The 27,892-nt window shown below is 48.6% G+C and overlaps 1 protein-coding gene across 1 annotated transcript in view; it reads right to left on the bottom strand.

Annotated features, from left to right (window-relative positions):
- The window catches only part of RET (ret proto-oncogene), a 76,796-nt gene that overhangs the window by 9,173 nt on the left and 39,731 nt on the right, over positions 1–27,892 (bottom strand). Inside the window, exons 2-13 of the mRNA XM_006876148.1 lie at positions 18,168–18,431; positions 15,250–15,537; positions 13,238–13,479; positions 11,998–12,193; positions 10,990–11,189; positions 8,310–8,568; positions 7,460–7,585; positions 6,885–6,995; positions 6,374–6,496; positions 5,339–5,595; positions 2,623–2,770; positions 895–1,002 (exon numbers count right to left, since the gene is read on the bottom strand). Of these exons, the coding sequence (XP_006876210.1) occupies positions 895–1,002; positions 2,623–2,770; positions 5,339–5,595; positions 6,374–6,496; positions 6,885–6,995; positions 7,460–7,585; positions 8,310–8,568; positions 10,990–11,189; positions 11,998–12,193; positions 13,238–13,479; positions 15,250–15,537; positions 18,168–18,431 (2,322 nt within the window). The remainder of the gene's footprint in view (positions 1–894; positions 1,003–2,622; positions 2,771–5,338; positions 5,596–6,373; positions 6,497–6,884; positions 6,996–7,459; positions 7,586–8,309; positions 8,569–10,989; positions 11,190–11,997; positions 12,194–13,237; positions 13,480–15,249; positions 15,538–18,167; positions 18,432–27,892) is intronic.

Genomic DNA, 27,892 nt, shown 5'->3' on the forward strand with positions numbered 1-27,892 from the left:
TGCACCACCCAGGGAGGTGAAAGTTATAGCTGCTCTGAAATCACTTCCGTTCTGCCTTGAACTGTGGGGCCAACACTGGTGCTGTGGGCAGTGAACCTGGCTTTCTTCTAGGATGCCCCAAGGGGAAGGAGTCTGTTTGTGGTCAGCACTGTTTGAGAGGCACCGCTTGCTTTCAGGAAGCTTGAGTCACAGTGCTGGGGAGGATGACAGCTAGGGGCATTGGACCTGCATAGAGTTTGCAGACCTGACAGCCCATCCCAGAGACGGCTTGGTCTGGGCCTCTCCCTGCATGCAGCCAGCTCCTCTGCTCTTGACAGTGTCTTGGGCTCTATTCTGCCCCAGGCCATCCCCAAGCCTTACTGAGGGCTGTCTGGGCCCCACAGCCCTCTAGAGTTCTGTTGTCACCTGCGATCCTGGGGACAGCAAGGCAGGTTTGGACAGTCAGCAGACCAGGTTGGTTAATGTGACCTCTGATTCCTTTCCCTACCTGAGAAATGGTGACAAGGCTCTGACATGCTGGGCTAGGGCCTGGGGGTGGGCTGTCACTTAGATATCACTGCAAGTCCAGGATACAGTGGGTGTTTAGGGAGCACCATCCACTTCTGACACCTGGCCCAAGACAAAGCTCTGATGGAGGTGAGGTAGCACCATGAAAGCACATGCAGTATCACTGAGCGGGTCCCAAGTGCAGCCTTTCTGAACCATCTCATGAAACCCCACCACAAACCAAGTCAGAAAGGCCACCTGCAAGAGCCATCTCTGGGAAGAGGAGGGCCACTCACCCAGTGACACAGGAGGTATCAAGCCCAGAAAAGGAGCAGCGCTAGGGTGATGTGGATGGGACGCAGAAAAAGAGAAAGGAGAGTTGGGTTCCCAGGGCCCCTGTTGGCATACCATCCTGGCTGCAGGCCCCATGCAGCTTGATGACATGGGGGTGGTTGACCTGCTTCAGGAGGTTGAACTCTGATAGTAGGTCCCGCAGTTCGCTTGGGGAGGCATTCTCTGAAATGTAGCACAGACAAGGCAGGCATTACATAGGTCCCTCTGGAGTCCCATCCACCCCCACACAGGCCTTGGAACAGACTCCTGGCTGTTTCTGTCACAGGTGCCCTACCCATGTCCACATAGAAAGCCTCAAGGATCCAGCTGCTGAAAGCCTTCCTAGCCTTTGGGGCTAGTTAACAGGGACCTTATTCCCTAGTCCAGGAAATAAGAACCTCAGGAACAGATTTCTACATGGCAGGCTGTATTGTGTGTGTAAATGCGTCTCTAGGAAGACTGAAGTCCCCAACTACTCCTTCACCAACACCAACACCCACTGACCAATCACTCAACAGTGGCTCTGGATGATGGTGAAGAGCAATAAGCAAGGAGACCACACAACCCTGCTATGGGCTCTTGCACCCATGATGAGGTCTAGGGCCCTCCAGAACCTTTATGGGACACCTATGGAATTTTGGTGTGGCGCTACAGGAAAAGCACTGGACCGCAAGGTCTTTTGAAGGTCGATGGTTCTAACTCATCGGTCACTCCTCAGAAATCCTATGTAGGGTCACTATGAGTCGGAATTGGCTCGATGGCACTTAACAACAACAACAATGACATGGGGGGATGCAGCGACATCCACACTGTGCCTGCTGTTTCTGTGCCACCCACTTAGCACTACTGCTGTTTTCAGTTCACTGGCACAGAAATCCTTACGTTTGATCACTGAGCCCAGCTATGCTGCTAGTGACTGAAAGTCCCTCCTTGGTCCCCAGACACCCTCTCCTTCACCCCCATTTCCCTACAACACACACACAGTTTAGTCCCACCTTGTCATCTGTGTCCCATGGACTTGTGATCTGAAAGGTATGGGACAGTCAGGATCAAAATTCTTTGGGGCTGCTGCTTGCACCATCCTGGGGACCTTGGTCTCACGGGTATGGGGCAACCCCAGTCTGGGGGCCTGGGTAAGCATCTGGAAACCCCAAATGTCTGCACTGGGACTTGGTGTATGTGGACTGCTTCATTGCACTGGGGTGACCTCCACATTGGGTGCACATCCACATTGAGACTCAACTGCTTGGACACATGGTCATGTATGTGCAGGCCTATGGAGAGCCATACTACAGCACAGAGAGTGCAGAACCATCCGCGCACCAGAGGGGGGCCATCCTTGCTGGCAGTCTCTCTGCCAGACCCGAGAGTGGTGAAAGTTGAGAGGGTTGGGGGGTTGCTGGCTCCAAATCAAAAGGACTTTTCATTTTTTTAAACTCATATCTTCATTTAGTGTTGGTGGCAAAGCAGCAACATTCATGAGCCTTCTAAGGAGAAGAGGGGTATTGTCACCTGCTTCTCTGGAGACCTGGCTCACCTCACCTGGGAGGTGCGCCTGGCTGGGGTATAACCAGACTGTGGCCACCAAGAGCAGCAGAATACAATGTGCGTCAGGGCCCGATGCTTGTTACATGACCTCAACAAGATGAAGCGGCTGACCAGGCATGACACCTCAGTTGGGCACACCCATGCTTGTTACTGGTATGCACACCAGAGCCCCCCAAACATGCCTGCATGGGACAAATGAAGAAGCCCCACACCTATGCCCATGCCAGGACAGGTGTGCATAAGGGAGCCCCACACCTTTCAGCATCTTCACAGCCACAGTCGTGTAGCCTGCTTTGCCTTTGAGTCGGAAGGCTGTTGCTTTGACTACTTTTCCAAATTCACCTTCTCCCAGAGTTTTTCCAAGGACTAAGTTCTTACGAGGAAATTCCCACTTCGGGTCCTCCTACATTGGAGAAGGGAGAAGAGCAGAAGGGAGGGAGAAGTAAGCTCATGTAACAGGATGTGAAGATAGCACATTCGGTAAGGACTGTGGTGATGACCATCATCCCAGCCAGCGTAACACTAAGTCACAGTGACCACCACCTCTGCAGATGGCAGGCCTTGCTGCTGGCCCCGGGGCAGAGCCACAGGAAGCCTGCCCCTGTCAGGAGTGTAGGAGCTGCCATAGAAGAACTTGGATTCAGGGTGCAGGCTTGACCTCAGCTCCACCTCCCTCATGCTGAGGTGGATTGAGCCTGCCCTGAACCATTCCAGCCTGCTTGCTGTCACTCCAGCAGCTACATCAACTGCAGTGCTCAGCATGCATGTATCTCATACCAGTGACACCCCCTCCCCAAGACAGAGTCTCAGCCTTACTTGGACACCAGGCCCACAGCAGTACAGACTACCATGGGCCCACTGGAGGAGGTATCTCTGGAAGGGATAGCTCTGTGGAGAACCTCTCCCAGTGTGGATGAGACTGCTGTCCCATGAGATGGCAGCATCACCGGTCCTTGCACACACCATGTTTCCTCATGTTATCTGCTCTCCTACTGAACTGGGACACTTCCTAGACAGAAACTCCCTACACTCTGCTAATTCTGAATCCCACTGCGGTGCCAGCGCCTGTCAGGACTCAGCTTCCCCTCCTGCACCTGCAACCAGGTGTGTGTGGAGTCTCAGGGTCACCCCACCATGCTCTCTGCCAGCCTCCTGCTGCAGCAGAGATGGCACCAACATGGGCTCAGGGCCTGAGCCTTTCCTTTCCGACACCTGCTTTTGGCAGGAGGGTGAATGCCCTTGAGTTTGCACCTAGTGTTTCCAAGAACTCACAGTTGGGGCACTAGCATGGGCCAGTCCTGAAATGTTGTCATTGTTGTCACCACCTCCATGGGCATTTGATAACCCCCACTGCACATTAGAGACACATGAAGCAGGGGTGGAAGCATCAACGAAATCCTTCAAAGACACTTAAAATACCATTCTCCTAACTTCATGTACAAAAACACCAAGGTTGAGAAGTGTCAGCCAGGGTCCAGGGAGGAAGTCACATGGGACCCTGAGGGGCTGTGACTCCACTCATGCCAGCCCCCTCTAGCACCATACCTCCTGAGCAGTCTCATAGAAAAACACATTGTTCCCATGACAGAACCAGCATTCATCCAGCAGGCCGGCTTTAGAAGCTGAACTACTGCTGGGAGGATCGGTCTGACCCACAGCCACAGAACAACCTGAGCAAACCAAGAAGTCTGAGGACCACACTGGGCACCACCACTATGACCTACACCGTCTCCAAGTGGGCACCACTTCTCCTATGGCCTAGACTCTCACCAAGGTGTGAGACGTCACCCAAGTCAGAGCCTTCACAAAAACAGGGCCAATGCCCCAGGGCAGGCTGACTGGGTGGAGCACATCATGCCAGTCTCCAGCCTCCTCCCAGGTCCCGTCTGTCCAAGCTCAAGGAAAGGCACACACCACACACATACATGTGCACACACACAAGTACATGCATGTAAACACGAGTGAATACACAGTGCACACATGTGCACAGAACACACACACATATAAAACACACACACACGTGTGCATGCACACAAACACACACTCACAACACACACACACATACAAATACAAATACACTAGCCTCTGAGCCTTTTCCCTGTTTCGCCCCAGAACCTGAGGTCCAGCTCCTCAGACAAATGAAGGGGCAGGTCCATCTGTGCAGAAGCAGAGACTGTTCACCCCAGGGCTGCAGCACGGCTGAGAAAGTTAGGAAAGCCCTTGGTGGAGGCCCCTTCTCAGCCTGACCTGCAGAACCAGGCCCTTCCCACTTGAACCTTGGGATCCTCACAGAGAAGAGGGGCATCATATCTCCTCCTGCAGGCGTGCACTGTGGCATTGTAGGATAAGTGCAGGACTGCAAGGTCGGTTTGAGCCACAAGGTGGCGGTTTAAAGTCACCGGTTACGCCTCGGAAACCCTATACTGCGTTGTTATGAATCGGAACCGACTGGAGAGCACTTAACAACAACAACACACTTCCTCCATATTGTGGATGGCTTCTGGGCTGGAGCAGCACCCATACTGGACACCCTGCCCACTGATATAACGCCGGTGGAGATCATGCCTCCATCAGGGCAGGGGTCCAATGATGGGGTCCCCATTGCCACCCCAATTCCATACTCTCTGTGACAGAGTGGACTGTTGAAACACAGGCAGAAGATGTTTCTCCTCTGACACCTGCCCACCAGGGACCCCAGCCCCTTGGAGAATAAAATACAAACTTCTTCTCAGGGCTCCTACCAGCCTTTGAGGCACTTTCCCTATGACTCCCCCAGTCCTTTCGGGCCTCAGGTTTCAGTCTGCATCACCAGAACTGCCTCTGTGCTCCTACTGAGCTGGCTCAGGAAGCCTCAGTTGTCTGTGGGTGAGTGCAGGCTCACAGTGACAGGGAGCCCTACAAACAAGATCAGAGGCCACAGGGAAGGGCTGGCCTGACTACAGCACTCAGGTCTCTCCCCACGGAGCCTCACCGGGATCTTGAAGGTGTCCACCGAGACCTGGTTCTCCATGGAGTCCAGTGAGGGTCGGCGGGTGCCAGACGAGGAGTAGCTGACTGGGAAGGCCTGGGCAGGGCGGCGGAAAGTCATCTCGGCCGAGGCGATGGGTGGCTTGTGGGCATTCTTGTGGTAGCGGTGGATACAGAAGGAGGACAGCAGCACAGAGATGATGAAGGAGAAGAGGACCGCCGCAGCGATGACCGTGCGGCAGAGCTCGTCACACAGCGCCTCTGCAGGCAAGGGCTTTATGAACCACAGGAGCCAGCCAGGTACTCAGGGGCACAAAGGGTGCTGCCTGCCTGGCAAACGAGCACTGTCAACTCACAAATTAGTGAAAGTAACTTAAAGGCACTGATGATGCTGATGACTGAATGACCGTGTGCACCATCTTACTAGGATCACAAGTCACCAATGCCCCAATACGGGGTGGGAAGACAAGAAGTCCCGTTGGCCTCCATCACACAGACTAGGAAGGAGTCAAGTGCTTTTCTCTGTCCTCCAGATACCTTTGATGTTTCTTTATTAAGAAGACCAGGAAAACAAAGAGAGGGACTTCGAACCTAGGGCCATGTATTAGTAACTCATAAGCCAGGAAAATGCTGCCGAGCTTGGGCTAGAAGACTCCCACTGTGCAGTCAGCTTGCGCTGCATGCCAAAGGATGTTAGGGTCCCTAGATGGCTGCTTCCCGTCACACTGCAGCCCTGGGACAGCCTTTGGCTGGGATGGGTTCCTGCTGGACAGACCATGGAGCTATTTGACAGAATAGTCACACTTTATCACAGAAAACTGGCCCTGGAAAGCACTCTATGGGGCAACTTGGAATAGCTCCCTTCCTGTAAAGGTAGGGAAACTGAGGCCCAGTCTCACAATTTCACTTAGCTCCTAAGATTTCCTCCTTGCCCGGAGCCTCAAAATTGCCAATATGTGCTCTCCCTGTGGTGCAGAGAGATATGGTTGCTTAGTACAGGGCCCTGGCCCTGGCCCACCCAGCCTGGTCCACCACTCACCCTGGCTGTCTTCTGGCTCACAAAAGCATTTCTTCTCCTCAGGGAAACAGTTGCAGATGCCATAGCCGGCTTTAATTCCTCGCCGCTCCCCCGGCTCATGGCCACCAATGATGCTGCCACCCCCTGGGGATGCAAGTATAGCCACCTCAGCCTCTTTCCCAGGCTTCCCAGGCCTGGGCCACAAGAACTCGTGCAGGGGAGTCCCCTCATGTCAGTATCCTGGACCTGGGCAGAGCGGTGAGTGGGCCTGGTTCCCACAGAGGGGGTGGGTTGTGGGGGAAACTGACTGTTCAGGGATGAGGGCTTTGCTGGAGTCCCAGAGAAAGGGCACAAAGATGGCTGGATAAGGAGGTGGCCAGGAGGGGCAGTGGCGAATCAGGCCACTGGAAGAAGACAGAGCCTTTTGCCCCATTGAAAGTTAGGGTCCCACAGATATAGCACAGAAGTGGCCAACGGCCAATGGCCACATCTACCTCTTCCCTCCTTAGCCATATCCCTGTGGGGCTCTTACGAAGGCAGTCTTGGGGACAGATGTGTAGATCCTTGCTTTCCACAGCATCACAGTGGCCGTCAGGGCAGGTCTTGGTGCTGGGGGAGCAGGTTGAGAAGTTCCTGGTGATCCCTATGATACACAGTATTGTCATGTCAGCGTGTCCCCTCTCAGGCTTACTTCGAGGAGTCCTGGGAGCATCCAAACCCCCGGCCCATGCTAGGGTCAGAGGCTGCTCCAGGGGCCTCTTTGGGCAGCATGCATGCTAAGACGGAACAGCTGAGGCACAGGCTGTGACTCTGAATGCACAGGTGGCCAGGCACCTGTGGTCCTGGGACTCCCCCGGGACTTCAGGAAAGAAGGATATTAAGACTAGCAGATGTGCTGGGCCCCTCCCCAGGCCCCACCGTGGCCCTCCTGGGCTGGGACTTGTAAAGCAGCCTCTGCTGCCTTTAGCAAGGCAGAGCGGGCATCCAGGGAGCCCCAGAACAGTGATGATCCAACACAGAGGCTGAGGTGTTCTTGTGGACCCCAACTCCAAATAGCCCCTGGCCTCCAGGTCCCTCCCAGGCTGCCACTGCATGCATGGCACCTACCTTTGCCATCGCCCTGTCTCCACTCACACCTGCCCGTCAAGGAGCCCAGGCCACCGCACTCCTCACACTCGGGGCGCCGTTTACTGACTGCACAGGACTGGGGGCAGCCAGTTGCCTCAGCCATGTCTGAGAGGGCAGACAAGCAAGGTCACATGAGACTGGTCAGCATGCCCACAGGAGGAACACTGGCTGGCCTATTGGGTAGTTAAGCCAGGAGGGCAGCAGAGCTATGCAGGAGCACAGGGCATGATGGGGCATGGGGTAGAGCACGGGACTGCTCTCTGCTGCACACAGTTGCAGGCCATCTACAGGGTGTGTGGGGGGGACTTAAGGCAGGGAGCCAAGGAGAGAGGCCAAACTCAGCAAATGGAACACACAGGTTGGTTAACCTAGAACTTCAGATAAACAATGACTAATACTAATGCAAGGGACACACACAGAAATCTGTCTCCCAAGAAAAGCCAAACTATAAATCTGCAAATACTGTATAGGATATACGTATACCAGGAAACTACTTATAGTTTATCTGAAAGTCACATTTAACCAGGTCCCTGAGTTTTGTCTAGTGACCCTAAATCAAAGGTGGTGGTAGTGGTGGGCAGCAGCATCCGTGCCCACGGCAGTTCCTTGGTGCGAAGCTGCGTCACAATCTCCCCATGCAATCCTTCCTACAAGGCTGTGAAGTAGGTACTATGGTTGTGAATGTGTGGGGAGCACACTTGGGGTGGAGGAGTTTCCACGGGGTACATGGGGAGCCAGGACTGCAGGGTGAGGCTGCTCCACACCCACATGTGCTCTGTCCTGGTGGAATCCACACCCCACCCAGTCCCCCCATGCCCTGGACACTCACATGTCCCCTCCACCGTGAGGAGCAGCTGGACTTGGGCCTGCCTACGGGTCTGCCTGTCGGTAGCCACCACTGTGTACTGGAACTCAGCACATTCGGGCCGACGCAGGTCCTCTGGGTTGTTCACAAACACGGTCCCAGTGGTGTCCTCTGGTGAGTTGGCTACTCCCAAGGTGCTGCAGTTGGTCCCATAGGGCTGCAGTTTATACTGGATGAGGATGCCGCTGAACTCTGGGCAGTGCTCCACGCAGACCTTCCCGACCTAAGCGTAGGCATAGGCTCCTCAGCCAGGTGCTGGTGGGCTGAGGCTCCATAGTGGGGAAAGACACTACCAGACAGCCCTGGCCTGGTACCCCAACTAAGCCAGGGGTCAGTACCTCCCCCAGAACTGCTATCCTTCTGCCCCCTGCTTACTTAATGCACAGGCCAATTGCAAGAGACCCCTTTGGGCTGACCATTCTGCTTTGGTCCCAGCATCACCCATCCTGATCCTGGGAGCCAGATGCTTCCAGAAAGGGGCAGGGAGAGAAAGAGCTTTGATTTGGTGGCAGAAAGGAGTCAGGCAAGCCCTCTAGGGAGGGGCTGACTCTTCCTCCCCTTTCCTTCTTTCTTCCCTCATACCCTTCCTCCTTCCTTTCCTCCCTCCTTCCTCTCTTCTTTCCTGAAACAGAGGTGGATGCTCACCTACTATGCCCTAGTGCCTGATCAGGGAGCTATGTATTTACTGCTGGATAATTCTGACCCAGGCTTTGAGCTCTTGGAATTTATATTGAAGCCCTCCAAAAACAGATAAACAAGTAATATATAAATATATTCTGTGTCAGGCAAAGGGGAGGGAGTGATGGAGGTTGGATTTTAGACAAGGTCATCCGGGAAGGGGCTCTCTGAAGGTCTGAATAATGCAATTCTGGGTAAAGAAGTTTCCAGGTGGAAGAAACAACAAATGCAAAGGCCCCTTCATCCTCACAATGAGGTGTTGCAATGTATGGTCACTTGAGATAAGTCCAAAGCCATCTCGGTACAGCTGAGGATGCATGTGCGGGGCTCAGCATATGGATATCTGGCTAGATGGTGGACAGTGAGGAGTGTCTGAGAGGCTCTGAGGAAGAACCTGGCAGTAAGGCAGAGGCTTTGTGCCTAACAGCGCAGAATGAAGCCTTGAAAGACCCACCTATGGCCCCAGGGGTTTCTATGGCATGATGGCCTCTTGCCGTGTATAACCTTGATCCACATGGCTATAGTGGGCCTTGCTGGGTCCAGTCCTACCAGGGCCACTCAGCCTGATAACTCAGAGATCTGCCTCTTGACCATGGGACTGGTCCTCCACTGAGGTTTACCAGCCATGCTGCGCAATAGGGAGGCTTCCAGGACTTGGGTCTTTTCTCCAGGGACTGCTAGGCCAGCTGCCCCTGCATGAGAGCCCATCCCTGTTGATCTTGTTTTGTAGGCCCTGGAGCCACGAGGCTCCAGTGTACAGGTTGGTGAGTTCCCCTCTTACCTCAGCCACTTTGGGGTGAGGTTGCCATAGTGGGAAATAAGATCAAGCAAGGGGAAAGGTCCCCAGCCTGCAGCTGGCCTAGCCTGTCCTCACTAGCTCACCCCAAAGCCCTTGTTCTAAGCCTGAGCTTGACAATACCGAAAATGGTTGGCTGGATACAAAGCAATTTCTTATGCATGAAGCCAGAGCCTGTCCACTGCCTCAGCTTGTCCTCAATACAACCCAAGGTCACCATCCTTAATTCACCATTTAAAACTAGGGGAGGGTCTGAGAAGCCAGTATCCCGAGTCTTTCTGCAGAGACCCCCTCCCTGACCTTGCCTTGTCAATCCCAGACCTCCCGACCTACCATTTCAGACCCACCCCTGGGGACACCCAGAACTTTATGAAAAGTCAGGGTGGGCAGCAGGTGGGCCCTTTGTGGGCTGGGCACAAGTGACTACCAGGAATGGATGGGGTGTGGGTACCACCCACAGGGGCCAGGGGTTGCCAGTTAATGTTGAGAAGATGTGCTAATGGACCCACACGTTGCTCCATTAAGAGAACGCGGGATTCTAGAGCAGGGCCGCACTGCAATTACAGCCTGTTCAAAATGCTGGGGAAAGACATTCTAGGAAGAATTGCACCAAACAGTTCAACACTGGGTGTTCCTCCATATACCTCTTCTTTAACGAGCATGTGTTACTTAAAAACTTTTCACTTCTGTTATATCCCAAGGACAAGAGCAATTTGAGCTCTCTAGAAAATATGTTTGCAGGATGTAAAAAACTGGAAGGCCCAGTCTTTCTCCCATTAATCACTGCCTATGTTCACACACTTACAAATGCCCATGATAAAGATCTGGTTTTTTCAAAGACGTCATGTGAGATCAACAGCTCTGCAAACCACTTTTTCCCTTAAGGAATATCCTTCTTAGTCAGGATATGTGATTTACTGGCCTTGCTCTTATATGAGTACAAAATGTGCCTCAAAGATGGCTCAAAGCAGGAAGAGAGCAAAAAAATAGTAGCCCAAAGACTATACCAGTCCTGCCTCTTTGACCCTTCCAGGCCTTCACTCCTTGCTACCCACCACCCTGGATTTATGTCTGGATAGGGAGGGGGCATGGCTCACACCCCATCACTGCTTTTGACTTGCACACCACAGAGCACCCACAAGGACCCCAGGCGGTGCAGCATGAGCTTACCTGGGCAAAGCGGCGGGCCCTCCTGATCACTGTGAAGGAGTAGGTGCTGGGGAAATGCAGGCTGACGGGCACTACAGAGACATTGAAGTGGAGGAGCAGGATGCTGTCCCCTGGGCCCTGGAAGTCTGAATCGTTCACCAGCACAGTTAGCTGCAGGGTGAAGCTCTCTAAGATGGGGAGACTCCGGTTGAGCACAAGCCCTGTGGTGGGTGAAGGGGATGGAGGTGATTATTCTTGAGCTGGCTCTGGGCCACAGCTATACCTCATGTCCACTGTGTGCCTTCTCCCAGACACACACACCCTGACACTCACATGCAGTGAGAACCATACATAAATTTCAGCCAAGCTGAACTAGGCACCCATAAAACTTAGCTCCCATCTTCCAGCTGGGAGAGGGCCAGTGTGTGTAGGTGTGAGAGTGGGAGGAAGGATGTGTGCATTTGTAAGTGGGGTACACACGAACCTAGATTTCTCTTAAAGTAGATCCCAAAACAATGATCCAAGGTTCATGTCTGGAAGGTGATTCCAGGACACACAAGTACGGTAGGAGAGGTGAGGTAAGAGGCAGGGAAGGAAAGCCCATTTTATATGATTTACCTGCGGGGCACAAAAACACTGAGGGCACATGGTACTTAACCTGCTAGTGCATTCTGGAAGCCTGAGTAAAACACCCATCTCTGAATCTTCCACTCAAGGCATGGCAGATGGCCGCTGTCCATCAACTATTAGGAGGGAGCTGCTGATAGCAGATATTATGTGTGTTTGTGTGTACATGTGTCAACAATTCTCTGGCACCTTGGGGCACCCTGGGTGTACACAGCAGGTTCCATTATGTATGTTTGTACAGGTTACAAGTTCAGAGTGGTGTGGCGAGACCCACAGGGGCTAACGGGGCAGATGAAGAAAAAGAGTAGCATATGAGACCCCAAAGACACAGGACGGACTAGGGCAGACAGGTGGGTGTGAATTCTGGGAATTATGTACCCAGAAGGATAGCTATACTCTTACTATATTCGTGTACTGTGGCCCGTACGAAGCTGCCGTTGCTTGGAATCAAGGTCTCGTTGGGTGTGTGCTCCACACGGAAGGTCTGGCGAGCCCAGGCATCCCCTGGAAGCAATGTACTGGTGTACCGCCTTTGGAGCTCCCCAGATGCTGGCACCACGTCTGCATCAAAGACCTGCAACGCAGCCACCACAGTGCCCTACAGAGGGCAGGGTGCCATGTCAAAGTGGGTGGCAGGGAAACCTTGGACCTCCACACCCTGTTGAAAATGTGGCCTCCTATTGTCTTTGAGATCTTGTAAGGGTGTGTGTGCACTCTGGTGCCAGTCCACAGCATGTGGCACTTAGAGTGCTGGTTCTGGAGACAGACTGACTTAGGCTGAGACCCTAAGGGTCTTCTCTATACACAACAGATAGGATAAGAGTGCCTACAGATTGTCCCAAGGGCTACAGAGATGCCACACAGCTCTGCTTACATGTCCCATAGTGTCCCACTGACTTGGGTAGGCAGGAAGCTGGGTCAACTAAGCAAGGGTCAGCCTGAAGTCACAGAGTAGCAGGACCCGAGTCTAGGTATCACCCAAGCCCAGGACACACACAAGACCCGTATGACCTATTTCCAGCATCTGCCCCAAAACCAAGCTGAAGTGTGTCTCTAGGAAGATTCAGAGCACCTCTCAGCTAAAAAGACCCCTCTTCTCTTTACAAAATGTGCTTTATGAGCACCCCCTCCCCAACTCCCAGAGCTCATGCTGTGCATGAGGGTACTGGCCACTCTGCCCTATGGTTGTGCTGAGCTGCAGGCCTGACTGCAGGAGAGTCCAATGCCCAGCAGATGGCAGTCACGTTCTCCCTCAATGACAAGAGCGCGGGCCTGAAAAGGCCAGCTCAGAGACCCACCACCTCCTGCTGCCTGAATTTCACCAAGGTTCTTTCTGTTGGGTGTAGATCTACCCAGTCTCTCTCCCATCCCAGCACACCTCCCCTGTGAACCTTAGCTGCGTCCCTCCTGTAAGGGTTGTAAGAATGTAAGAGGGTACCTTCTCAGGCAGCAGGGTCTGACTATATGAGTGAACTCAGGTACCCAAAGACATGCCCAAGGGGGTTCCCCTTCCCCCCTTTTCTTTTGTCCCAGAGGCCAGCAGTAAGCCAACAGACAAATGGACAGTTGGATAGGCAGAGGAATAAATGGACGACTGAAGAGACCGACACCCAAAAAGACAGATGCAAGGATTGACAGGCACCTCCTTCCGCTTGAACTCCACCACGGTGCTGACAGTGTTGAGTCCCCCAGCGAAGGTGGGTGGTGAGTCGTCCTCATCATACACTGTCACTGGGAAGGGCACCATCACTTCCTCCTCACTGGTGCCATCCCGCACTGTGCATACAGCCACCAGCTCATACTTCTCTCGTTGCTCTCGGTCCAGGGCCCAACGTGTGCTCACCTCCAGGCTGTCTGGGGCACAGCGGAAGGGCAGGCGCTCACCTGGGACCAAGCAGACCAGGATCTGGTGACTAGGATCTGGCAGCCGGGGCAGTAAAGGGTGAACTGTCCTTCTTGCAGGGAGGAGTCTGGGGTCAGACAGGAATGTTCAGGCTGTCCTGCATGCTGGCCCTGCATTTACCTCCTCGGTCCCACTAGTGCTATTGGAAGGGTGGCACACGTGCAGTGAGCATGCCTCTGGGAGCTGATGCTCCCATGGTCTTTACCACCTACACTCTCGGGGACCTAGGACTGGCGGTAGGGAAGGACAGCACTGCTTGGGAGTATCTCCAGCACAGGAGAGGCTTCAAGCACAGGTCTTCACTGAATTAAAAAAAAAAAAAATAGTGTTGGGAACTTGTTAAATTATGGAGGCACTATTTGCTCATTTTAGAGAAAGTGAGAAATAAGGACATCAGCCAGAATCCTACCACTGGAAAAGCAGCACAGTGAATGTGTGTGTGACAATGCCAGCACACATTGGTGACATCGGTGCTCGACTGTCTCCAGCACTGTGGCCCATCTGTGCCTGTTTCCATCTCATATAATGAGACGATAGTGGCCATGGTGCCAGGTTTGAGCCAGTCCTACTCTGCCTGCTGACATCCAGGGACTGCAGTTATCTTGCAACAACCATAAGACACCTTCCAACAGAGTCCTACCTAGAATCTACCTTCAGGAGAAAGCTCAGGAAAGGTGCACTGTTAGAGACACCTACAGGGGGCTGCGTTGTCTTGGCTCCCTGGAACAGTGTGTGCCTTCACACAGAGCACAAATTGCAAGGCAACCTGGGAGTGCTTACCACAATATGTTTTCCTCTATTCTTTATTAACAAAAAACACATGCTGAGCACAATTTAAATGTGTACATTTCAATGGAAAGGGTAGCATGCAGTGCTGATGATCTAGCACACATTTCTGGAACCAGGGAAAAGGAGAGGATATGCAGGTGAATGAGTTTCTGACTCCACTTAGAATTTCTGTAATGCGGTCACCAGGTGGTTGGGTGGGATGCCTAGTGTGGACTTCGTTCCATTGCTCACTAGCAGTGCAGCCTATGACTCCTTTGAGCTTCAGGTCATCAGCATTCTTCTCTTCACTTCTATGTGGTTCTAGTCCAATGGTTCCCAGCGTCTCTCTTCTAGCAGCTGCTTAGGCAGCATCACTGAAACCCGGCTTGTCCCCTCTTCCCCTCAGTACCTCACACCTGACCCCAACATGCAGTCACACATTCAATTTCTCAGGAGACTCCTAAATGCCTCCTGCTTCCTCCTGAAAAGTGCCTCTCCAAACCATTCCCAACACAGGATCCCAAACCTAGCTATGGTCCTCATGTCCCTCCCCTGAATGTCTGCACCACTGCCACTCTTATCCTGCTCCCTACTTGAGGTAGGCTCTCTGCCTTTCCAGAGTCCTGGAGTAGCAGTGTAGGGTAAGTACTAGACCGAAAGGTCGGTTTGAACTGTAAGGTTAGCAGTTCAAACTCACTCAGCTGCTCCTCAGAAACCCTACACAGGGTCGAGTGTGGTGACTTAACCACAACTCCGCCTTTCCTGTGCCCTCTCTAGGATGTAATCCTCTTCCCTTCCCCGCCCCCGACATAAACAGAGGCCCTAACAATTTCTCTACTTGCTTTGCTCATGGTTGTACCCTCAGCCCACAGAATAGAGCCTGGCTTGTGGTAGGAATGTGAAAGATCTTTCTGGAACATCAAAAGAATGGACAGTGAAGTGTTGGAGTAGATGTAAAGGCCTGGCCAGTGGACCATACTCACCTCCCTGAAGCTGGTAGGTCACACTGATGTTGGGGCACAGGAACTGTACAGGCAGCGGGCGGAACTGGTGGAAGGTACCCGGGGGCTTGTTCTCCCGGATGCGGAAGGACAGGCTCTTCTCTGGGAAGCAAAGGTCCCTGGGTTTGAGGGACTTACAGGCCGGGAAAGAGGCGTTGATGAAGGAGAAGTACACGCGGGCACAGCTTGGCCACTGACACTCGCCCTCATGCAGGGAAGCCGGTGAGAGGAAGACCTGTAGGTGGACGGTAAGCAGAGGGATCCCTCCATCTGAAAAAAGAGAGCCATAGAGTCTGAGGGCAGGTTGTGGGTTGCTGTACAACTCAGTCCTCAGGGTGGCCCAAGGGCTCCATTGAGCTGACCATCCTTTCCAGTACTCCCCACACCCCTCCTATAACATACCCTCAGTCTAAACTTGGGACCCGGCTTCTTTCTTTCTTTTAAAAAGCTGTTTATTGTGATTCAGAGAGAATTTACAGAGCAGATCATTACTTCATTTCATCTCAACTTGCAAACCCTCAGTGAAACATCACATATCCCACTTCCTCCTTGTATTTCTTATTTCCATTCCTCCATCTTACCCCACCCTTCTGATTTGTTTTCCATTTAGATAAATGCTGCCCTTTTGATCTCAAATGGTTGGTCATTGTATATTGTACATACCTTACTAGTGTTGTCTTACCCATATACATATCTATTGCTTGTATTGCTTGGCTGAAAACTGAACCACAGGGCTAAGTTCAGTTCCAGACTTGAAGAATGACCAAGGACCACAGTCTCGGGATTCCACTAGTCTCTATCTGATCAGTAAGACTGGTCTTTTTTTTTTTTTTTTTTTTTTTATGATTTTGAATTTTCTTCCACATTTTATTCCACTCTATCCAGGACCCTCTAATGTGATCCCTTTCAGAGCAATTGGTAGTGGTAGTCAGGCATCATCTGGTTCTTCTGGTCCTGGGGTTGTGGAGACTGATGTTCCCATAGTCCATCAGTTCATTGGACTAGTTATTTCCAAATGTCTTCATTTATCATCATTCTTCTTTCCTCCACATATGGAGAGAACAATAGTTGTACCTCAGATGGTCACTCATGGGATTTTTAGATTCCAGTCATTACTCACCAAAATAGGAAGTAGAACATCATCTTTGTGGACTATGCTATGTCAGCTGACCATGGTGTCCCATGAGACTATAGTCCTGAGTCTCCAGGCCCAGTAATCCATTCCCTTGAGGTGTCTGGTAAGGTCTAAGCAATTTTCAGGAAGTACAAGGCCTCCATACAAAAAGTACTGGACCGTGAACCTCACAGCCAGCAGTTTCAGTGTGGCAGCTGCGCTGCAAGAGTTAAACCCTTCACAGGGTCATGACTTGATGACACTTAACATCAACAACAAGCAATTTTCATATTTTTGTCACTTGTATGCTCTACCACATTTATGGATATGATTGCAGCATAGGTAAATAGCCATGAACAAATCTGTTTGCGGGTACCCTCCCAATCTCCCTCCCACACCGGTTCAGCCTGTGTGTCTAGTCATGTATCAATCCATTGTTGTTTTTAAGTGCCATCAAGTTGGTTCCAGCCCATAGTGACCCAGTATAGGGTTTCTGAGGAGCAGCTTGTGGGTTTGAACTGCTGACCTGTAGTCAACAGTCTAGTGGTTATCCTATAGCACCACACCAGGACTCCTATCTACCTGTTTTGTTGTTGTTAAGCACCGTGGAGTCAGTTCCGACTCATAGTGACCCTGCATAGTAGATCCCTGTTATTGCAGGATTGTGTATAAAACAGTATTTATCCCTGTTCCCTTTAACTTTTGCACTCCTACCCATACCTTCCCCTGCCTTCATTATTATTCTACCAGCCTTCCTCTTATTGTATATGCTTTCCATATCACCCACATTAGCACACCTTTTCTGCCTCAGGATCCTGAGACCTGCTCTCTCTGCGTGAGTACCAGTGCCTCAAAGGCCACCTTCTTTGGTTATTCAGACTCTGTTTAGCTGCTCCCCCCAAAGGACCACTCTGAATGCTGTATTTAAGTCCCTCCATGCCCTCCAATCCCTGTTACATTACAGAGGGCTGCCCCGAGCTCTGTCTCTAACTCCCTCCCAGTCTTCTACCACCTTTTCTCATCATGATTCCCAGCAAGTTGCCCTGAGCAACCTAGCTCCTGTAGGTGGATATCTTCTCTAGGGCCTGATCCTGCTGTGCATGGTGTCCCGCTCCCTCCCCCCCCCCAACCCACACCTGCCTCTCCCTGGGTGGCTTTGTTGTGGCGATCCTGCTGAGACACAGCCACATGGATAGATTTCTTCAGTACTGAGGAGAATTTCCAACATGCTCCATCAGTGATGCATCACAGCAACTTCCCCTCCAATGAGGTGTGGCACTGTGGGTTAATGCGCCAGACTGCAAAGCCATTTGAACTGCAAGGTTGGCAGTTCAAGCTCACCAGCTGCTCCTCAGAAACCCTATATAGGGTCGCTATGGGTCAGAATTGACTTGATGGCACTTAACAACAACATCTTTCTTAGCCCAATTGGAAAAGTCCTCTGGATCTGGCATGTAGAGTACCCCCCAAATCATGCACATGGTTCCCCCCAAATTGCAATATCCTCAGAGAGCCAACAGTGGTCCCTCAGTGTCCTGGCTCCCTCACCAGGCTGGATATTGGCAGATCAGCCTCAATTAGTCCCTTCCATGCTAGGAGAGCTAGGAGGGGAATTGCTGTAACATGGGCTGTGCTCTTGCCCCTGGGTTTGAAGTGAGAATGGGAGTGAGGCAGAGCTGGAGAAAGGGAGAGGTGAGAGGAGGGAGTGGGATGTCATGGAGTAGAGCAGGCTAGGACAGGAGCAGCGGTGGGGTGGGCTGGGGTGAGGTAGGGGTTGCTCACTCACTGCGAGAGCTGAGCTTCTCCCAGGTGCTCTGGTCCAGGCTCTGGTTCAGGTAGAGGAGCCCCATGTCCTCCTGGATACGTATCCAGTCATTCTCGTGGAGCCGTGAGCGGTAGGTGTTGTATAGGTAGTGGCCCAGGCGGAAGCTGGGCACTTCGCTGGGTAAGTCTTGAAGCGTGTGAACATAGAGTAGTGGTGTACCAGCTGGCTGATCCACATACAGCTTCTCCCAGTAGGTGTCTCTTGAGAAGTAGAGACCCAAAGGGGCTGTGGAGGCAGAAGTAATGTGAAGGGTTGGGAGGTCAGGGCAGTGACCCACCTGGAGTCATACTTAGCCCTCTGGGAGAGCACTAACCGAAAGCAGCCTCTCAACCAGACCACCATTCCCACAGAAGCCTGACTTCACACTGTGATAGAGGCTTTATGGACGACTAAAAACCAAACCCAAGCCACTGCTATCAAGTCAATTCCATCGCATATAGGCCAGAATAGAACTAGTTCATAGGGTTTTCAAGACTATAATCTTTATGGGAGCAGACAGCCCCTTCGTTCTCCAGCAGAGCTGCTGGTGGGTTTGAACCACCGACCTTTAGGTTAACAGACGAATGCTTCCCGTACATAGAACTTTTTCATTTAAAATTTGCTCCTAATAGAAATGTCTTATATATTAAGACACAACCATTTATATAAGCAAGCCCTGCCTGAAAATGCACCAAAACGGCTTTATTAAAACAAAATTAAATTAAAAAGTGGGGGAGGGGATATTATAAAAGGGTTGCAAAATCATTCTAAATTATGCACATTTGGTAAAGACACAGGCTGGCAGTCATACATGCTCAGAACAATTCACCCAGGCAGCCAGGCAGGGAAAGTGTATGGGTTAAGCATGTATGTAACACTTTCCAACATAGTCAAAACCCTGTACCCTAAGTTAAGCACACTTCTACAACATTGCTATTAGCTGCCGTAGAGTGGCCCTTGCCTCATGAAGACCCAGTGCAAAGCAGAAGGAAATGCTGTCTGGTCCTGCACCCTCACCAGGATGGGTTTTGAGTTAGGCCCATTAAGATCCAAAGGGTTTTCATTTGCTGCTTTTCTTATCTCCCACCTTAGTTCAGAAGCCCGACTAAAGCCCATTCGGTCTTATGGCAATATAGAAGCTTCCACTGATGTAAAGATAGATAGTGACTGTGCATGAAGTGTATTGGCCAAAAATCCAATCTCTGGGTCCCCCATGTGGTGGAGGTATGGTGGTGAGCCGTCGAGTCTGTTCTGACTCACATTGACAGTGTATAGGGTTTCCGAAGCTATACATCTTTACGGGAGGCAAAAGTCTCATCTTTCTCCTGGGGAGGGATTGGTGGATTTAAACTGCTGACCTTGAGGTAATGCATTATGCTACCAGGATTCCTTGGTCCCCCATATGGAAGGTTACAATTGTACCACATAACCCAGCATTCATTTAAGAAAAATAAAAACATACATCCATCAAATGACTTAATCACAAATGACAGAATCAATCACACCAGCCAAGAATGAGCACAGTGTAGATGTGCTCCCATGGTGATGAATGCAGACAGTGGTGTGATCCCTGCATGGAATTGCTCAGCAATGATGAAGAAAGACCTTCAGGACCTGACCTTATGGGCCTCTATGGATCTCAGGCCAAATGGAAGGAGTTAGCACACAAAACTAATATTTAGACTGACTTCAGGAGACAGTCAGACTGGTTGCTTGGCGGGCAGAGGGTGGGAAAGGACAGAATAGTGCAGGCACAACCATTGGTCAAAACTGTACAGCTAAGATTTGTGTATTTCATTCCATTTAAGTTTCACCTGAAAAAGAAAGAATGAAAAGAAAGAAAAAGAATCCTTGAAGTGTATGAGTAGAGAGGTGTAAGGAATACAAGAAAGGTAGAAGAAGGTTCCTTGTTGCTTCTCAGGGAGGAACGTGGGGGAGTTTATTATACTACTTTTTACTTTACATGTTAAAGAGAGAAACTGAAGCCCAAATTGATTTATTCCTGAGTGCATAGAAAACTCAGAAAGGTCACCAACCATTGTAAAATGTGCCCACAAACAGATAAAATAATGTGGAGACACAGTGGCCATGAAGTCCAGCACTTCCCCTTTGTGACAAACATCTCTTAACATTAAACTATCATAGGGTTTATCTTATGCACAGAATTTAACTTTAGGCCATCTCACTTGCCTTCTGTGAGATAATCCTTGGAATTTCCCACCTGTATTCTTTTAAAACCCCATGACTACATCGAAAGATTTGAGCAAATGACTGGAGCCCACCTAGTAATCTGATGTCAGCTGATCACAGAAAAGGGGGCAAAATTCAATCAATCATGTTGCGAGTTTAAGTGCCATTGAGTCGGTTCCAACCCATAGCAACCCTGCATAAGGTTGTGGTTCAAACTGGCTTCGCAGTCCAGCACATTAACCCACAACACAATCATTAATTTTTATTTAGTTTCTTTCTCTTTTCCTTGAAAGCCTCATTGTAACAGGCCTGCATTGAGCCATTTGTATTTTAGAAACAAAATGGTCTCCCTGTATGCATACAGAATAACTACTCCAATAAAACTATGTATAGGCACTGTGGGATAAAGCACTGGACCGTAAGGTTGGTTTGAACCACAAGGTTAGTAGTTCAAACTCATCAGTCACTCCTTAGAAAACCTATTCAGGGTTTCTATGAGTCGGAACCGACTCGACAGCACTTAACAACAACAACATAGGTTTTTATTTATTGTATTTGATTTATTTTTGACAGTGCTCTACATCATTCATAAATTATTCATGGACGCATCGTGGCTCTATATACTAAGTACTGGACTGAGAACCACAAGGCCCGTGGCTCTAGCCTGAGAGCTTTCTGCCCTTGTAAAGATTTAAAAACTCTCAGAAACCCTATACATGGTCACTATGAGTCAAAACCCACTCTATGGCACCTAACAACAACATTGTTCATAATAAAAGGTTAAAAAATTAATTAGAATTATTTAAGAGATGGTTAATTAGGCCCAAAAATGTGTTTAAAATCTGCAAGTATACTCTAAAATGCACACACACAAAATATCAACACAAAGCTGATGACTGACGGTTCCAATCAGTTTGTTTTCTATTAGATGCCACCTTCTTCCACAGCATTTCAAGAGGCAGTTCAAGACTTGCTGTAGTGCCACCAGAGGGCACCTTCCTACACTAGTGGTACCTATGTCCCTGAGAACAAATTTGAGCTCGGGGAAATGATCAAGTGCCATTTGTTATTAAGTGAAAAGAACAGGTGAGATCATTTGGGATCCTTAAAGAGTTAAATCTGTAAAGAAGCGAGAAGATGTCTTTCACTTGGGACCATTTCAAGGATGAAGAGTGTCAACACTGGAACGAGTATGCACTCAGAGAATTAGTCCACCAACCAAAGTTGGGGGCTGCTAATTGAGCCCCATGAGGAAATCACACCTGGGAATTCTGGGAGGGGAACACTAAAACTATGAGACCCAGGCAAGAGGTAGCCACGCAGTTGGAAAGCCATCCTCCTCTCCTACTCTCCTTCCCTAGTTCAGATGGACAAAGGCTCCCCCAAGATGCCGTATCAGGGCTTGATCTCCTGCGATTCATAAGAAGTTTAGAGTCAGTGGCAGCACTGAAGTACTATTTGACCCAGACTGACTTCCCCCTGCTCCCTGACAGGAGGCACTTGGAGTCACCGTCACAGGCAGGTCCTGTCCAAGGGCAACCAGGTACCACTGGCTCAGAGCAGGCCCCAGCATACAGCACGTTCATGTCAGTTCCTTGCCTCCACCCACACCCCCAGGACCCACTGCCAAGAAGAAGAAGCCCCACATCCCAGCAGACTGTGGATCCAGAGTTAGAATTCAGGCAGCTTTATAGGCTTTGGGCACTTGGTTGCCACCAGCCCACCCAGCAGCTCAGTCTGGGTCACTGATGGGAGTCACAGCGTCCCCCAGAGTTTGGTACTGAGTCAAATTCCCACTAATGCCTCAGGGAAGAGAAATCATCTCCAGCAGGAATCAGAGGGTTCTAAGCACACTGTGTCATCACTGTCCAGCACTACAGCTGGCCCACAGAGAAGACATTTCAAAAGGTAGTTCAAGCCAAGCACAGCACTAGTGCCTAAAAGAGCTTATCACTTCTCATTAGAACCCTGAAGAGGCTGTCTAAAGCCCCCTTTAAAAAAAGATAAACTTTTTTATTATAAATTGAGTGAAGGTTTACAGAACAGATGATCAGTTTTACATTCAACATATCATATTGTTGTTGTTGTTAGTTGCCATTGAGTTGGCACTGACTCATAGCGACCGACCCTATGCACAGCAGAATGAAACAATGTCCGATCCTGGGCTAGCCTCACTACTGTTTCCACACCTGAGTCCATCGATGTTGCCACCTGGCCAATCCATCTCTTTGGGGGTCTTCCTCTTTTTCTCTGACTCTCCATCTTACCAAACATGATATCCTTCTCCAGCGACTGTTCCCTCCTGACAATGTGTCCAAAGTATGAGAGACGAAGTTCGGTCATCTTGGCCACTGAGGAGCACTCCGGCTGCACTTCTTCCAAAATGGATCCATTGGTTCTTTTGGCAGCCCATGGCACTTTTAGTATTCTCTTCCAACACCATAATTCAAAAGCATCAATTCTTCTACGATCTTCCTTATTCACTGTCCAGCTCTCACATCCATATGAGGTGACTGAAAATACCATGGCTTGGGTCAGGCGCACCTTAGTCCTCAAGCTGACATCTTTGCTCTTCAACACTTGAAAAAGTTCCTGTGCAGCAGATTTGCCTAATGCAATATGTCGTCTGATCTCTTGACTGCTGCTTTCATGAGTGTTGATAGGTGATCCAAGAAGAATGAAGTAAGTCCTTGACAACTTCAATCTTTTCTCCGTTGATAATAATGTTGTTTATTGGTCCAGTGGTGAGGATTTTTGTTTTCTTGACATTGAGATGTAATCCACATCAAAGGCTGTGCTCTTTGATCTTCATCAGTAAATGTTTTTAGACCTCTTCACCTTCAGCAAGCAAGGTTGTATCATCTGCATATCGCAGGTTGTTAAAGAGTCTTCCCCTCCAATCCTGAGTTCTTCATAGAACTCAGCTTCTCAGATTATTTGCTCAGCATATAGGTTGAATAAGTATGGTGAAAGAATACAACCTTGTCACATGACGTTCTTAATTTTAAAACATTCACTGTTCCCATGCTCTGTTCGACCAACAGATTCCTCATGAGTACAGGTACAGATTCTTGGTCCAGGTACAGATTCCTCATGAGTACAATTAAGTGTTCTGGAATACTTATACTTCACAATGTTGTCCATAGCTTGCCATGATCCACACAATCGAAAGCCTTTGCGTAGTCAATAATGCACAGGTAAACAGGCATGTATTAAGATGGTGGATCGGGTAGACGTGCAGTGAGGAGCTCCATCAATAAAAACACAGAATACCGGGCCAAGCAGGCTCAGGGGATGGTGCTGGAACTCTGAACCGCATCTTTAGGAATATTTAGAGGATTGGAAGGCTTACAGGTAGGGGAATTTGTAGAAGAATCAAGAAATCCATTGCTTTCTAATTCAAGATGCTCAGCTATTCCTGGAGCCGCCATCTTGGGAGAGAACAAGTTGGGGAAGGATCAGAGCAGCCACGAATGCCTGACAGAACCAAGGAGATACAGGTGTTGACATTCTTTTTTTTTTTTTTTTTTGGTATCTGTCCATTGTTCATTGGTCTCTCCCTGACTGCACACCTCCATTCTGGTAACTAGAGGGGCTACCTGAGTGAATGGCTACCCCACCCTCACCCCTGGAGGGTTCTACTATGCATGCGCACAAATCTCCTCGAAATTTAAAGTGACAGTTTTGACATAAAACCAAATGGCCACCACTTGTCTGCCTGTCATGCTGTGGTAGCTTGAGTTGCTGTGATTCTGAGGGCTATGCCACCAGTATTTTAAATAACCAGCAGGGTCACCCATGGTGGACAGGTTTCAGATGAGCTTCCAGACAAAGACAGACTAGGAAGAAAGAGTGACAAACTACTTCCAAATCTTAAGTCACTAAAAACCTTATGAATAACATATCATATACTATGTTTTATTCCAGTGATTACAGTTCCCTCCATGTGCTGTCAGTTATCCCTTTTTTGTTGTTGTTGTTAGGTGCCATTGAGTCGGTATTGACTCATAGTGACCCTATGCAGATCAGAACAAAACGCTATCTGTTCCCGCGCCAACCTCAATAGTTGCTACGGTTGAGCCCATTGCAGATGCCACTGTACCAATCTATTTCATTGGGAGTCTTTCTCTTTTTCTCCAACCCTCCACTTTACTAAGCATGATATCCTTCTCCAGGGATGGGTCCCTCCTGATAACATGTCCAAAATATGAGAGACAAAGTCTAGCCTTCCAAGGAGCATTGTGAAAGACTATACTTCTTCCAACACAGATTACTTTGGGATTTTTTTTGGCAGTCCATGACACTTATAATATTCCCCTCCAATACTATAACTCAATAGCACCAATTCTTCTATGGTCTTTCTTATTCATGGTCCAGTTTTCAAATGCATATGATGTTATTGAAAACACCATGGTTAGGTGCAACTTAGTCCTCAAACTTACATCTTTGTTCTTGAACACTTTAAAGAGGTCTTGTGCAGTAGTGTCCAATGCAATATGTCATTTAATTTCTTGACTGCTGCTTCCACGAGTGTTGGTTGATCAAGCAAAATGAAGTCTTTGACACTTCAATCTTTTCTCCATTTATATGAATGTTCTTTATTGGACCAGTGTTGAGAATTTTTGTTTTCTTTACATTGAGGTACAACCCATGCCGAAGGCTGTGATCTTTGATCTTAATCAATAAGTATTTTAAGTCTTTTTTGCTTTTAGCAAGCAAGGCTGTATCATCTGCATATCTCAGTGCATATTGTCAGTGAGTTTTCCTCCAATCCTGATGCCATGTTTTTTTTTCATTTAATCCAGCTTCTTGGATTATTTGTGTAGCATACAGATTGAATAAGTATGGTAAAAGAATACAACTCTGGCACACACCTTTCCTAATTTTAAACCATTCAGTGTTCCTGTGTTCTACCCTTGGTCTGTGTACAGGTTTCTCATGAGCATAATTAAGTGTTCTGGAATACTCATTCCCTGCAATGTTGTCCACAGCTTGTCATGATCCACACAATCGAAAGCCTTTGCTTAGTCAATAAAGCACAGGTAAACATCTTTCTAGAATTCTCTGCTTGCATCCAAGATCCATCTGACATCAGCAGTGATATCCCTGGTTCCACGACCTCGCCTGAATCCGACTTGAACCTCTGGCAGTTCTCTATCAATTTACACTTGCAGTCGTTTTCAGATTACCTTTAGCAAAATTTTACTTGTATGAGGTACTAATCATATTGACTGATGACTTCCACAATCCATTGGTCCCCTCTCTTTGGAATGCGCACAAATATGGGTCTCTTCCAGTCAGTTGGCCAGGTAGTTGTCTTCCAAATTTTTTTGGCGTAGACGAGTGAGTGTCTCCCATGCTTCATCAGTTTGTTGAAAGATTTCAATTTGTATTTCATTAATTTCTGGAGACTTGTTCTTTGCCAATGCCTTCAATGTACCTTGGACTTCTTCCTCCAGTATCATTGGCTGTTGATCATATGCTACCTCTTGAAATGGTTGACTAATAGCCATTTCTTTTTGGTACAGTGACTCTGTGTATTCCTTCCATCTTCTTTTGACACTTTCTGCATCATTCAATATTTTGCCCATAGAATCCTCCAATATCACTAGTTGAGGCTTCAGTTTTTTCTCCTGTTCCCTCAGCTTGCGAAATGCTGAACATATTCTTCTCTTTTGGTTTTCAAACTCCAGGTCTTTTCAAATTTTGCTATAATATTTTATTTTGTCTTCTCAAAATGACCTTTGAAATTTTCTACTTAGCTCTTTTACCTCCTCATTACCTCTATATGCTTTACTATATCTACGCTGCAAAGCAAGTTTCATTGCCTCTTCTGACATTTTATTGTTCTCTTTTCCTTCTTTCTTGACTTCTTAATGATCTTTTGCTTTCTTCCTGTATGATGTTTTTGATGTCGTCTCACAACTTTTCTGGTCTTTGGTCTTTAGTGTCTAAGGCATCAAATCTGGTCTTCAGATGATCTCTAAATTCATGTGGGATATATTCAAGGTCATATTTTGGCTCTTGTGGACTTGTTTTAATTTTCTTCAGTTTCAGCCTGAACTTGCTTATGAGCATTTGATGGTCTATTCCATAGTCTGCCACTGGCCTTATTTTGGCTGATAATATGCAGGTTTTCCACCATCTCTTTCCACAGATGTAGTCACTTTGATTTCTCTGTATTCTATCTGGTGAGGTCCATGTGTATAGTCTTTTATGTTGTTTAAAATAGGTATTTGCAATGAAGAAGTCATTGATCTTGCAAAATTCTATCGTGCAATTTTCAGCATTGTTTCTGTCACCATGGCCAGATTTTCCAACTACTTTGCATTCTAATCACCAGTAATCATCAATACATATTGATTGCATATTCGATCAATTTCATACTGATAAAGTTGATAGAATTCTTCAATGTTATCAGCAGTGGTTGGTGGTATTAACTGGTCTTCTTTTAGGAATATGGATATTATCCTTTCACAGACAGAGTTGTACTTCAAGACAAATCTTGATATGTTCTTTTTGATGATGAATGCAATTCCATTCCTCTGCAATTTGTCTTTTCCAGCATAGTAAACCCTGTGATTGTCAGATTTTAAAATGGCTAATACCAATTCATTTCATGTCACTAATACCCAGGATATCAATGTTTATGCATTAATTTCATTTTTGACATTTTCCAATTTTTGTAGATTCATTCTTCATACAGTCCATGATCCAGTTATTAGTGGATGCTCACACCTGTTTTTGGAGTCCTAGTGTGGTGCTGTGGGCTAATGCGCTGGACTGCAAAGTCATTTGAACCACAAGGTTGGTGGTTCCAGCTCACCAGCTGTTCCTTGGAAACCCTATACAGGGTTGCTATGGGTCAGAACTGACTCAACAGCACTTAACAATAACAACAACAAATGCTTGTTTCTATTCATTTTGCATTTTGTCCCATCATCAAATGAAGGTCCCGAAGACTATACTCCATTTGCATTGTCATGGTCAACTCTACTTTGCAAAGGCAGCTCTTCCCCTGTTGTATTTTGAGTGCCTTCCAACTTGAGGGGCTCATCTTCTGGCACTGTATCTGATAATATTCTGGTGCTCTTCATCATTTTTCAATGTTCAATACTCTGGTGATGTCTGACAGTATTCAAGTGCAGTTTAGAAGGTTTTCAGTGACTAAATATTCATAACTAGTCCTTCTCTCCTTCTTCCTAGTCTGTCTTTATCTGGAAGCTCATCTGAAACCTGTCCACCATGACATCTGGTACTTAAAATACTGGTGGCATAGCTTCCAGAATCACAGCAACACACAAGCCACCACAGTATGACAAACTGACAAGCAAGTGGTGGGTTATTTCATTACTTCTCTATAATTCGTTTCTATTCCACCCTACTTTTCAACATTTCTGAACTTTGTCCTTGGATAAATGCTACCCTTTTGACCTATAATGATAGACCATTCCATGATGAGCATACCTTATTAGTGTTGTTGTCCCCCTATATATACCTATTTGAGTTGTGGTGTT

This window comes from Chrysochloris asiatica, unplaced genomic scaffold (genome assembly GCF_000296735.1).
Source record: "Chrysochloris asiatica unplaced genomic scaffold, ChrAsi1.0 scaffold00356, whole genome shotgun sequence".
In the NCBI taxonomy this organism is placed as follows: domain Eukaryota; kingdom Metazoa; phylum Chordata; class Mammalia; order Afrosoricida; family Chrysochloridae; genus Chrysochloris; species Chrysochloris asiatica.